At 37.1% G+C, this 13,978-nt stretch overlaps 1 protein-coding gene across 3 annotated transcripts; it reads right to left on the reverse strand.

The window, feature by feature from the left end:
- Positions 1 to 1,588: 1,588 nt before the first annotated feature.
- LOC118737302 lies at positions 1,589 to 10,796 on the reverse strand. 3 transcript variants are annotated; one of them, XM_036467715.1, is made up of 6 exons: positions 10,464 to 10,796; positions 9,954 to 10,134; positions 9,668 to 9,881; positions 9,323 to 9,529; positions 1,937 to 2,772; positions 1,589 to 1,863 (listed from the first exon to the last, which is right to left on the reverse strand). In XM_036467715.1, exons 1-6 carry the CDS (start codon positions 10,626 to 10,628, stop codon positions 1,637 to 1,639), a joined length of 1,830 nt encoding a protein of 609 aa, XP_036323608.1. In that variant the 5' UTR covers positions 10,629 to 10,796; the 3' UTR covers positions 1,589 to 1,636. The 3 variants fall into 3 exon arrangements, with proteins under 3 accessions (XP_036323608.1, XP_036323610.1, XP_036323609.1); XM_036467717.1 differs by lacking the exon at positions 10,464 to 10,796 and adding an exon at positions 10,317 to 10,422; XM_036467716.1 differs by having other exon boundaries at positions 1,733 to 1,863; positions 1,995 to 2,772.
- Positions 10,797 to 13,978: the final 3,182 nt, after the last annotated feature.

Here is a 13,978-nt window from a genome sequence, read left to right on the forward strand (position 1 = left end):
TTTGGTTAAACTTGAACAATTAACAGCTACGCGAACGCACCTATTATATAACTTTGTATCGATCTTCTTTAAAATTGCCACTCTTTCTGCACTTTGCACTAAGAAATACAAAATATAAACAAATGAAAAATCAAACATTGAGCTCAACTAATCTCTTGCAAATTTTATAAGTTTTCATAAAAAAAAATGTATCAAAAATTTATTAACCACTGTGGATCGGCTTGTCCTCAATCGTTTTCGTCAAGCACAACTAACGGGAGGTTCAGGAAGTGGGGTTTAGAGGACATGCGAAGAGGTGTGGCGAGTAGTGAGGTGACTCCGCATGCCGGACACTCATTCGGCACATTTGCATTTATCCCATTCAGGTAGAAGCTTAACCTGCTGCAGTTGGGCTGTGGTGGTGCGTTCTGTATCGTCCTTTTCAGGTGGCTGTACTCCCAAAACGGCATTTACAGGTCTAGAGTTTGTGTCATCTTGAGACCGACTCCCTGTGAATACCATTTATGGCCAATCGGTACGCAGTCGGGTCCAGAGGTTGTTTTATGTACCTCCGTTAGTTCTGAGAGATGTCTTATGACGTGTCTAGGCAAAGGCTCTGCGGCAATTAGGGTCTGTTCGGGTACCAACGTCTAAGGCATCCTACTAGGAATTTCGTACATACTATTATATTGTGCTCCTTGACAGGATGCATTTGAGCCTCGTCATGTAGGTGGTGCTGTAGCGACATCAGAAGGGATCCGGTGACCGTCCGGATTGCCGTTTGTTTTTTTTTTAATCTGCAGCTTTGTCCATTGCATCCTGTTAGTCCCCGGGCGCTGCATAATTTAGAACCGGCTGGCCAATTACCTTATATGTTGCCGACAATGTTCCTTTGTCTTTGCCCCAGGTGTTGCCGGCTAGCGACTGAAGGCTTTGAAGATTCTACGGAGGATTTACAAGCTGTGTAACGAAGGCGAATACCGTCGACAAGTGAAGGATGAGCTTTATAGGCCTTACAATAGGATTGACATAGAGCAGCGTAATCAAATAAAGTGGCTCTGCATGCTTGCACATCTATAAATGGATACCAAAGCTCCAGCCCTAAAAGTATGCAACGCGATATCTGCTGATGGTAGCAAGTTAAGTTGATGGCACTTTTGTGATGGTAAGTCCAGAAAAGGAGAACTTGACTTCACTTGGCATTTCCAATTGACGTCAGTTGACACAGAAGAAAAACGAACGGCATACTTAATTAGCCTCGGCCAGCGCCAAAAAAGAAGAGTAGGATTTTAACAAACCGAATATAAAGCAAACTATCAGCCCTATCCTGAACAGAAACTCCCTGGGAGCTTTCTCTTTTTTCCCTTTCCTCCTATCATGAATGAAAATTCCCTGAGGATTTTCCTTTTAAATGGCGGAGTTGAGCTGCCAAAAAAGTGTCAAACAGCTCTTTCGAAGTTCCAATTTCCTCCTGCCATATTTTCAGGAAAATGCTACTCATTGGGATTTATTAATTGGAAGATTTCTTTCTCTGGAGAAACGATTTCCCGGAGAACAAACACCCCGGGAGTATTCAGAATTGGGCTGTATATAACTTTCTTACACTAAAATCAAGATTTATTTACAAGCAAAAGTGTAAATTTGAATTTATTTATTATCAAAGCGTGTAACCACCTTGGTCCGCCCAGTGTACGCGTCGACTTTCGAGGTAGTCTAGGCTCTCTTTGATCTTTCGGCGTTCTTCATCCATTACTGCCAAACGTTTGTATTTCTGTATAACATAGCAGCAGCTGAACATGAGTGCAACCTGAAAGATTAGCCAGAAAATCAGTAGAGCGATGAGAAGGCTTTGATTCAAGCAAAAGTTGTCCAATTGCATGTGATCTAAATCAACGAAATAAAAAGAAAAACGAAAAATTCAATTTTAATAGAATACCGACTGTCAGTAGGCACATACCAATGCCCGCAATCAGTAAGACGCCACGCTCGCCATAAATAAAGCTATTACTGCTGACCTGATCAGGACCACGCACGTGTAAATTATAGTTCAGTGGAAGTATGCCCAAATCTTGCATCGACATATTGTCAGTCTTTGAGTCACGCGTCAAATTCATCTCTTCAAGCTGTTCTTGGGGTACATCCATCACCGTCGATATGTAAACGGGGTTTTGAACCTTAAAACGATCCGAGAGTGGAGACTCTGGCTCCTCTTCCCTAATTGGTGGCCGGATCTGGCGGCGTTTTCGTGTAGCAGAACTTACAAGATTAGCTGTAGCGCTGCTATAGCTGTCATCCTTGCTGGTGCTCGTGCTAACACCACCACCACCACCACCGCCACTACCATATGGATAACAATTATCTCCGAGGCAGCGTTGTTTACAAAAACGTATATTCACATCAAAGTTTACTAACGAAGATCCGGCAAATTTGAAGGCGTGAAAACGTGCTCTTAACATATTTTGTGTAGTTGAGTGTTTACGCTCCAATGCGGGAAATACCGTGACATCAATGGGGCAGCCACGTTCATCGATGAGTTGCACGAAATTTTGATTGTCCTGTGTTTTGGCAATCAGCGAAGTCGCGCGAAAGTCGGGCAATGGTGGCAGTGCATAGTTAACCAACTGTTGCTGGTGTGGTGAGTATTCAGCAATGATTTGTAGTTCTAGATTTTGTCCAATTTGCACATCATTCGTTTCGTGTTGATGCGACAGATCGACAATTTGTAGTGTGACTTTCGGTAGGAGTGGCACATCCGTGCTATTGAATAGCAGTGAGCCCTCGTTGGGTAGCATGCTGTGTGAAGGTGGAGATGAAAAGAAGAATTAAGACTTGTTGACACAAATTTATTCTATTAATTATAACTTTTCGCGACAAAAAACATGTTTGTATACAGGGTGTCCACCGCTTTTTAAATGAACGAAAATATTTTTTATTGGAAAACGAAATAATGTGAATCACCAAGTCGGCGATGCTCTCTCTATCTTTTGGTCGTATTATCGACTTCGGGTTTCGACCGGAAGTAGGTTTAACTGACCAGAAGTATTTCAGTTTTTATTACAGATTCGGAATCTGCGGAAAAAATACATTACCTTTGTAGGAAATTTTTTTCTATAAGGGATTTCCGTTTAAAATAATGGAGCTCCAGCCTATTTGAACTACTTTCGGTCGAAACCGAAAGTCGGTAATACTTATTTCTTCGTTTTCCAATAAAAAAACATTTTCGTCCAGGACTAGTTGAAAGTTGAAAAAGTTTCAAATAAAAGTTACGTATTTTTATGCGCAGAATCCGAATCTGTAGTAAAAGCATATAACCCCGTATAAAGAAATGACCTTCCGGTAAGTTTAACCCACTTTCGGTCGAAACTGGATTTCGGTAATACCACCAAAAGATGGAGTATCCCCGACTTGGTATTTCATATTCTTGCGCCTTCCAATAAAAACTATTTTTCTCCATATTAGACGGGGTGGACGGGTAGTGTGGGACCACCTACATGTATGTATGTATGTATTACAGCTGAATACGAACTCGATTTCAATGCCATGGTGAACAAGAGAAGAGAGCTTTAGTCCCACTGTCAGAAAATCAAGCCCTTCCGACAAAACGTGCCATAACGGATTGAGGCTGATCGACTTCGCCGGCGCCCGAACCATGGTAGTAAGCTATCGGCTATCTTTACCGAGTGTGATGCAGAGGACGTGAGAGAAGTTTAAACTCAATGTGGCCACAATCAAACCCTATCCCCACAGGTACTGTTGAAATTTGTCAGAGATTTAGGTTTAGAGAAGGCATGGTGAAGAGTGGAGGACGGCACAATAGACCACTAGGTCGCGGTGCAAATCTCATTTTATTATCTATGGTAGCAAGCAGTACTAGGCTCCTGCATAGAAGGATCCATCAAGCTACGTAGCTGTCTTCAAAACGAAAAACGAGGAACGAAATCGATCATGTTGTGATAAACAGAAGGCACGTTTCCAGTGTTTTAGATGTTAGCACACGCCGAGGATCAAACATCGACTCGGATCACTGGAAAGCTGGAATCACATCAGACATTACAACATGCATTCGCCACTCGACTCTTACACCTTCTCTCAGAGAGTACTCTTCAAGAAGCCGACATATGCGAGTAGTGGGTCCATATTTCCCGCACATTACGTACCTCTGCCGAAAAAGTATTCCAGCAAGCCCGAAAAAAGAACAAGTACGATGTTGAATGCAACGAAGCTGCAGGCAAGAAAGGATGCCTCTGTAATGGGGGGAAAAGCGCGATATTTAGAATCGATAAAGAGAAGGCGAGACGTATTTGACGTAATAAAGGTAGAAAGCATGCTTCCTGACTGCCATTTGAGTGTGCTCCACCACATACTTAATATGCAATACAAAGTCGTATAGAGGATATTGTGTGAAAGACAGAGGCGCACCGTCTGGGAATGGATTGGGCAGTTGACTTTAGATCTGGCAAATTCACCAAAGACCAGGTATTCACCATACTCTGAGTATTGGAGGAGAATCAAACGCACCGTCTGTTTGGCAAATATAAAGCAGCTAACACAAAAATGAGTTGCCTATACGCGATGTCTGAATTTGAATATTATTTGGCCGAACTTCTCCTCCAATTTGTGGTGTGCGTCTTGTTGTTATAACACAAGCTGGAATAATCTACAATTTTAAGCCGCAAATGGTTTTATGGGAATCGTTTTCAAAGTAGAAATACACGCGGTTTGCCATTCTTCTTGGATGTGGCTCGGACCAGCAAGCCAAGTGGTGATGGGACATACTCAAACTACTTGGCTATAGCGAGCGACTGTGGACCTAAACTTCGAATTAACGCATCCACAGTCTCCCATGGTTTACCAAACATTGGGTAGGATATAACTTCGAACCCTGGTGAAACTTCAAAAAAAAATTTAGAAAAAAAGGACTTGTTATTCTCAACCTTACCTAATTTCGATCCCAATCCCAATCTCAACCCATTCTTAAGCTTAATCCCAATATTTTTCTTCTTCTTAACCTTAGTTCTAATCTTAGTGCTGATCTTAACTTCAATCCCAATCTCACGTTAACCTTTCTCTTAATTTTAATCTTAATCTTATTCTTAAACCGCTACGTGCCCCGGTTCGACATTTCACACAAAATATTAATATAAGGAGACTCAACTGGATTCACATCCCACAGTGGTTACCAATAATGCCACGAAGGCATTTTATACTTGTCAAAGGCTCCATGGTAAAACTTGGCGAATATCTCCGAAACTAACGTACCGGTCATTTAACACGTAGATAAAAACGGGGTTAGGAACCTACCTAGAGTTCCGATGTGAATGTGCACAACCACAATCCTGGCGGAAATTATCGCAATTAAAATAATGTCTTCGCAGAAAGACTAATGGGGCAACAATAAACATCATGTCCAGCGTTAAGAGCCCTAGGCTCTTGGAGAACGGTAGCAAAGCTGGTAGACAGATGATAAATTATACTGAAAAAACTAAGAAACAATAACACCTTGTCACACTAATAACCTTGTGGTGAGTTTCGGGCCACTGCCTCGTAATGCGGTGACCAACACAGCCTGATCAGCCCTCAGCCTTTCTGTGATCTGTTCAGAGGATACACAGCTCCTAAGGAGATGGGAGTACTCGCAATATGCAAGCCAATGGTGCACGACAAAGGGTAAAAGGCAATTCGAAAGATTTCTAACTCCGTGTCGTGGAAGATTTAGTGATCGAGTGCTAAATCTTAGCAGAGAGGGTTTAAGAACTCTCACCGGGTACCTGACAAGACGAAGCGGACTGTGTTTTCGTCTACACAAAATGGGACTCTCGGAGGAGACAAAATGCAGGTTTTGTGAGCTGGGGGAGCGAACCTAGGAACATATACTATCCCTACAGTGGAACCCCAAACTAGTCAGGAAAAATACTAGTTTACAACTAGAATTTCCTGACTGAAACCGAACTAGTTCGAAAATGGCCAGACTTTTACCAAGTACAAAACGAATGCCCGGTTTTATTTGACTTCGACAGTTTAATACAATAAGTACAAAAAATATTACAACTTTTATTTGGGTATATTGTCAACCATTAAAGCGAGTACATTTTCAATCGACCAGGCATGTTAAAAATTTATTAATAATCATAATGATTATTTATTAAAGCATGTTTTTTTTTTGGATAACCGCTTAATGATTAAATACCAATATTAGCACCATTTTAATCAATAGTTAATTAAAAATTATTAATTAATTCATTAATTTTAATTACATGATTATTTTGTTATTTTTGATAATTTTCAATTATTTTTGACTTTTTTTAATTACAAGATGAAAATAGATATTCGATTAATTTCAATTATAAACAAGTCAAACTACAGACACAAATTATGAATATTTAACAACTGCATGAATTGTTTATTTATTTTATTTTTATCAAAATCTCAAATTTTAAACTTTAATTATTACTTTGATAACATTTCAAAAAGAAGGGACTGAAATGTGCAAAGTTAGTGAATTTAATTTAATTTAATAAATACTTTTATTTTTATTTAAGTTCACTTGAATATGAACTAAAGTATTTATTTTATTTTTAACTGAAATATTTTCTTTTGCATATTTAATATTATTAAAAAAGATAAAAAAATCTAGTATTAATTGTACCTGAATGCTTTTACTTTTAATAACAATTAATTAAAAATGCATTTAAATTTATGTTAGAAAGTCTGAAATATTTATATATTAATTTGACATTAAATATTAGCAAATCTAAGGCTGCTAAATAAAAATGTGAAATATATAAAGTGTATTTAATCAAAAGTTTTTTATTGTATATTCATAAATTCATTTTACTTTTTAACTCCCAATGTAGTGGTTTCGGTCCATAATTCGACAAGTATTTTTCTGTGTATTTTGAACTAGTATGAGACTGGTATATTTTTGACCAAAATCGGACAATTGACATCTCGTAGTTAAAAATACCAGTTGATTGCATGGAAAAAGATAGTTGGCTGACTAGTTGGGCATGCGGTTCATACTTGTTGTAAGGTAGTTTAAAACTGTTACATTTGACTACAGGGATGTGATCGCCCGCGTATAACTCAACTTATACCATGGAGAACAATTATCGTCTCCATCCAGAAAGCTAGACACTCCGGACACCCTTCAAAGTGCTAAATTTCATCAATAACCTCAGGTTGGAGTGGCTATTAAGGGTTACTATTTAAGGGTTAGCACACTATAATAGTGTTCGCTATGCAAAAAAGATCAGTCCAGCGCCTTCGTCTTGACCTGCAGGCTGTGTCGGAGACTTAAACTTAAGAAAAAAGTTGAATTATAAAATCTATTATACATATATATTTTTTTCTATCTACCTATTATATTTTAAGACGTCCACCAAAATATTTCGGAGAAATATTAAGATTTACGTAAGCTGGACCGATTTGAAAATACCTCCAAAAATGGAGTTTTTTATGAATAAAAATAGTTTTTTAAAGAACTTTTTGAAAAAAGTCCCAGCAGCTGACAAAACAGATTAAGCTTAAAAAATCTGCATGAAAATATTTAAAAATGTTTTCAACGGAATCGTAATAATAAGATTTTTGATGTTGTTTTTTTTTACATTTTTCAAAGATTGATTTATAATGCCCATACCTTTGAATAAAATAAACATACTTAGAAGATATCAACCAATACTTCCCATATACCAAACGAAAGGAAAACACCTGAATTGTTGAGTAAAGAAAACAAAAACAAAATCATTCGAGCGGTTTTCGAGCATTTTGGTAATAAAAAAAAAATTGCAAATTTTTTAAAAAATCTTTTGCCTAAAAAATGCTCATTATTGGTTGAACTTATATATAAAATTTGTACACGATAATATTTCTACTGCTCCAAAGAACCTACATATATCCCGAAAATAAAAGTTATATCTGCAAATCATTAGCTACTAGAGCACTTTAAAGTCTCAAAATTTACCCCAAAATAAGCCAATATTTACCGTTGTTTCTACGACAAACACCGAATTGGTTACTTATAGAAATGTATCTGTCGATAGGTGGTCGAATTTTGTCTTTGAAACGCCACATCTTTCTTTGAAATCGCTTCACTAGTTCTCGTGCAATAAGCGTTCTTGTGAAGCTCTAAAAATTACAACTACAACATTTGAGCATAGCCTCCATATCGAAACGTAAGATGTATTCTACGTCAAAAACTTGTACAAGTTGGTAATAATTGTTACCAAATTCGTTTGGCCAAAAAACTAGTAAAACTTGCAAGGAGAGAGCACAATTTTGACATTTCATTTGGAGGGGAAGTTCGTGCTGGGGAAATTATTGACACACGGTTGCATTTTTTTCAACAATAATTTGAATCAACAAGTTCGTTCAATTTAAAAAAGGAATACTTTTTTTGGCGATTTACTAATGAAAGAAAGATGTAAATATTTGTTTACTCAATTAACTTAATTAATTCCTGTATTCGTAATCGTAACACAATCGACACCACGGTCGGGTCGATATAGGAAATCCGACAGTGACTTACACAAAGAAATTGAAGCTTATGTTGAAGAAAGTCAGAATAAGAAGGGATATACGTATAGGCCCTGTTTTGTTTTCCGACTGAAATAATGTAAACAATTTATTATGTTCGAAATGCAACCGTGGACGCCAGCTGGCAGTGAACAAGGCGTATTTAACAAGGTGGTGTTATTGGTCATTGTCATTGGTATGAGTTACAACAAACACATCATTTTGACATAATGGCCTCCACGGCGAAAAACTTAGCTGTCGCCCCAACACCACCTTGTTTAATACACCTTGGCAGTGAAGCTTGCAAATGTTTGCTAATTCCTGTTGTAAGTTTCTCTCTTTGGGAGAGTAAGATTCTCTGAATTTGGTTATTGGCTAATTCTTACTGGCTTTTGCATAGCGAACAGAACTTATATTTAGTTAGGTCTCAGCGTTATATGCCATAATAAGTAATAATAATAATAATAATAATAATAATAATAATAATAATATAGGAAGACTAATGTCGAATTTCCACTAGGCATTATAATGATAGAAAATGTATGTATTAAAAAATGCAATGTGGAAACAGATATAGTGACTAGTTTTCCTATTTTGAATGCCCAACATTGTCATTAAAAATGTGTTCATTTAATGTCAAGTGGAAATTCATCATAAAAGAGATGAACTTTTGTTGCGTACCAAGAGTAAATTTTTTTTCTGGATTTTAACAAAAATATATGCGTATTTTTTTTTTAATTGTCAGAAGGGGGTTTAATAAAAAACTAGTATTAAGTTAATTTTTTTAAACACAAAATCTTTTGTTTAAAGCCAAATATTTGATGCGACTTACTGCTGTGCGAACTCTAATGAAGACTCCAATGCAATAGCATTCGGTATATCTTCACCCTCCAAACCATCCTCATCATTGCGTCCATCAGTGTGCCCATCCTTGCGCATCGTCGAATTGCTCATTATGCAACCGACTTTGATGAGACGATCACCCTGTGTTTGCACGTTTCGATTATTTTGTATTACTATCAACGCGGATATGAAAATTCTGTAATTCAAAGTAAATATGTATGTATGCTAATAAATACGTATGTACATACGGGTTTGAGTAATCAATAATTGGAAAATAACCAAATTATTACTTTGCTTCGATGATTGCTAAAAGTGCCTACGTACGCTTGCTTACCTTTGATATGCTTTGGTGACTTCGTAGGCACGCAAAATGCCGCAACGATTCTCTTTGACCTCGGTGCCGATCGGTAGACGTAACACTGTGCTACTTGTGCCGTTGCCTTGCACCATACACTGCTTTGAATGCATGCTGGCATACATTTTACCATAAAACCAATCTTTCGGCGTATATTTGATGGCCATTTCGTCTTGTGTGCACAGCACCTGTACTGTGTGGGGAAAAATGGAAACAGTTGTTTTTTTTTTAAATTTTATTTTAGGAGTTTGTAAGCATAAGGTACCATCTAAACACTTGACACGCCGCATATAGACAGACTTCTCTCTTAGTTTCAGACTGCGGGGTCCCATCGATATAATATCCTCCGAGTGTAGTAGACATTCCGAATTGGTCAGATCGCGCTCAAAATAGAATGACACGCCTTGGCAATAGAATTTCGTTTCATGTGAGCACAATGATTGACACTTCAAAGAAAATTTTAAATTATACAGTGTAAAATTCCATTATAAATTGCGTTTTGTAATATAAATTATTAGCCATAACTACAAACACTCACACACACACACATTAACTAATACTAACTAATAAAAATTTATACATTCGTTTACAAAAATAATTAATTAAAATTTTATATGTACATATGTACTTTCAATCGAAGCTTTGAGTTGATTGCATGTCAGTCGGATTATTGTAAAAAGTTCACTATTTTTATTTTTTATACAATCTAAATCCCATGTTTTTGTCTTCAACATCATACTACCATCAATACTACAAACAACATAGACAGACACACCTCCTTTTGGGTTAGACCCAAATATTTTGCTTCCGCATAAATGAAGCTACTGTTCGCATACAATTCGTATGAACAGCTATCGTTCTCGATCGGTCGCTCGTAACATTGATTTTCCATGTATTCTTCGTCATAGGGTGCAGCCCGGAATGCATCGGGTTGTATCATTTTATCTTTATCACTGAGTATACAACGTCCCAATGTGTTGGGTTGTGACTGATGTTGTTGATGTTGTTGCTGCTCTGCTTGTGGCACATGTTGACTGAATCTGATCGATTGATAAAAAAGAAAAATCGTAAATGTGGGATTAACTTGACATTAGCGACATTAGCATCTACATAAAATAAACAATACTACGCCCACATTTATGTAACATACACGTGTAAGTCCATTAGGGTGCCCATCGAAGTTTTTTGTTTTGTTTCAAATTTCAAGACCCTACCCCCTAATTTCCTTCCATTTTATGAGAAATATTATTGCCTATTGTTATAGATTTCTTAAAAATCATTTAGAGGTACGATTTTGTAGATTTATCAGTTTTTGATTGACTATTTTTCATTAAATTTTAAAGAGTTGTTGGTGTAAGTTTTCATAGGGCAAATAAAACGGAAGGCCTTGAATTTATACATATGTGTGTATGTACCGGACTTTTAGAATTTATAGCAGTTTGGCTAAGGAATTCCTCTATATTTATTCAAAATTTATATATGCAATCGTCTTTAGTAAAAAAGTGCGTTTTCAAGAAGTTTTAGGACAATGAGGGTGGCACCGCCCACTTACATATGCATATGATATACATATATGCGTATCTCAAAAACGACCTGGCCAATCTCGACCAAATTAGGTATACACATTGTGTTTAGGCGCGTCATGCACCATGTTGATTTTTGAAATCGGATAAAAACCACGGCCTCACTAACGTAACGGTAATTTCAAAAACTCAAAGCTAGCTATATTTTAGGGGAAGTTGGTTTTGTCCGATTTAAAAAATATTCAATATGGCGCTTATAGAGCCTAAGCAAAATGTGTATACCACATTTGGTCGAGAGGGGTTAAGTAGTTTTTCAGATATGCATATATCATATAAGTGGGCGGTGCCACTCCCATTTTCCTAAAACTTCTTGAAAACCCACTTTTTTGCTAAAGAGCGATTGTATATAACAATTTTGAATAAATAAGTCTGAAAGTCCGGTAATTGAAAAGCAGAGTGACGAACAAAACCACGCTCTAAAAATTTGTCTATATACCTGACCTTATAGATCGCGCGGAAACCTGAAAGATGACGTGGAAAGATGATAAGGCTTTGGGTGCTTTTGAGGTCATTGTTCTACGCAAAATCTATTGCCCTATTCGCGTGGGTGACGAGCACCGAAGACGGAATGGCGAACTATAAGAGCTTTGTAACTGCATGGATATAGTTAAGCGCATAAAAATATAACGATTTCGCTGGCCTGAGTATGTTGTGCATATTTAGATGAAGAGGCTTCAATCAAAAGATTCTTCGATTCGGCACGCATGTACGGCGACCCACGAACAAATGAAAACTAAGTGCAGAAGAAACTGCCTGCACTCGGGATTTAGAACTGGCAAATCTCGCAAAGAAGAAATGTAATTGGCGGAAGAAGAAATGTAATTGGCCAAATAAGAAATGTAATTGGCCAAATAAGAAGAGGAATCAGGGAAAATATAAAATTGCCCAAAACAGGTCTCAACCCAAGAGCTACAAGTATTAGAAATGCTGTGTTCACTCGTTGCTATGACTCTCGGAGCACGATCAGGTCGAGCGCACCTTCTCACGAGAGTCGGATACCTGTACGTTGGCGGAACTGTTTATTTCCGGTTATTGCCAACTGGCACGCATATATTTATGTACGTAAATATGTGCATGTGCCTGTATTCTTGGCCCCGAAGTTGGCGTTTCGGTTATCAGTAAAAACTCTCTTTGATTGTGATAATGACAAATTGTTGAGATCATTTATATGTATTTATCAGCAAAAAAGATATTATAAAACTTCAAATACGCATAATGTGGGCTAATTAGTGCTAATTTAGCTCATGGTATTGAAGCATTTTATTGCTATTGTTTATTTTATAGTGCTAAGCAAAAAGTACTCGTCACTAAAGTAAATAATCACTTAATCACAAATTCTATTTCCTGTTTCTGAAATTGTTGAGGCACAGCATTTTTTTCAAAAGTCTGAAAGTGACTATGATTCCATTAGTGATAACAGGTATGTATATTTTGCACCAGTGTGTGTAAATATGTACATACATATATACATATAGTATGTTCAATAGCGAATACAAGAAGGCGGAAATAAGGTGCAATTTTAGCACATCGCATACGTTCTTCAGAAGTGAATTACTTATGTAAGTAAAAATTTGGCGTTAGTGAGAAAACGCAATAAACTATTTCTTAACTAAATTAGTCATTATAACGTATGTATTTATATTTGTACGGTATCACAAGTAGGTTTAGTATTAACACTAGAAATACGGACAGGGGTCTCTATTAAATTTTAGGTTATTTTTAAAATGAATAAAGAAATTGTAATTTAAAATTCTGCTAAAATTTATTTAAAGGATATGTTGATTTTTCAGTTTTTCGACGCTAAGCTAATGCTCAATGTTAATGAACTTATTGGCTTTAGACCTGGTAAATCTACCATAGACCAGATATTCGCTATAGACGTCGCAAGATGCGATGCCTGAATTCGGTATCTTCACGAAACTATTAAGGCTGTGTAAAATTACGTTGAGCAGTTTTACCAGATCAGCCAGGATTAGGAAGGACCGCTCCCAGCCGATCGATACTAAATGAGATTTATCGTACGATATCTTTCTTCTGATGCTGGCGGAGATAATACTTAACAGTTACAAAACTAAATTGCTCAGGTATAATCTTTATACGAGTTAACAATTACTGGCGTACTTATGCCGATGACATCGAGATACTAGGCCTCAAAAAATGCTATACTTGTTCTGCTTATTCCAAGTAAGTAATCGAAGCGAAGCGAATGGCCTGGTGGTGAACAAGGAGAAGACGATGTAAAGTTATTTGAAATTAAATTAGTTTGAACAATTGTAAAAAATGTCATTTAAACTGAACATTATGCTGACTACACACGGGACAACTCTGCGGTCAAGCAACGCTTGCGGCAACACCGCAATAGCCGAAACAACATGACTTGGTTGCTTCAACGATTCTCACGTGTGCAGTCAGCATTAGAAAAGTTAAAGACACATGTTCTTCTTGAAGCTGAATGAAGTCTTATTAGGCAGGTTCCAAAAGATCCTAAGTTCAATTAGCATCTAACACATTACATATTTAGTTTTTGATTATTGATTGGGTTTTGGTAAATATGAAATATAATCTGTGAAGTTCAGAACCACAGAGTATTTAAGCAAAAATATTTCTTAGCAAACATAATGTTAGTGTTTGGTGAAGTCCTCCCCCGATTTGTGGCGTGAGCCTTGATGTTGTCACATAAAGGTAAGGAACCTACAGTTTTACGCCG

Source organism: Rhagoletis pomonella, unplaced genomic scaffold (assembly GCF_013731165.1).
Source record: "Rhagoletis pomonella isolate Grant_MI unplaced genomic scaffold, Rhpom_1.0 Rhpom_scaffold_00004, whole genome shotgun sequence".
In the NCBI taxonomy this organism is placed as follows: domain Eukaryota; kingdom Metazoa; phylum Arthropoda; class Insecta; order Diptera; family Tephritidae; genus Rhagoletis; species Rhagoletis pomonella.

Bases quoted from the DNA above. Each gene is read 5' to 3' on its own strand.
- LOC118737302 (XM_036467715.1), bottom strand. From the start codon at position 10,628: ATGATACAACCCGATGCATTCCGGGCTGCACCCTATGACGAAGAATAC. The intron at 10,135-10,463 runs GTGTGTCTGTCT...TTTTCTTTGAAG, and splicing joins TGGGTCTAACCCAAAAGGAG to TGTCAATCATTGTGCTCACA. The intron at 1,864-1,936 runs GTATGTGCCTAC...TCGTTGATTTAG, and splicing joins CTTACTGATTGCGGGCATTG to ATCACATGCAATTGGACAAC.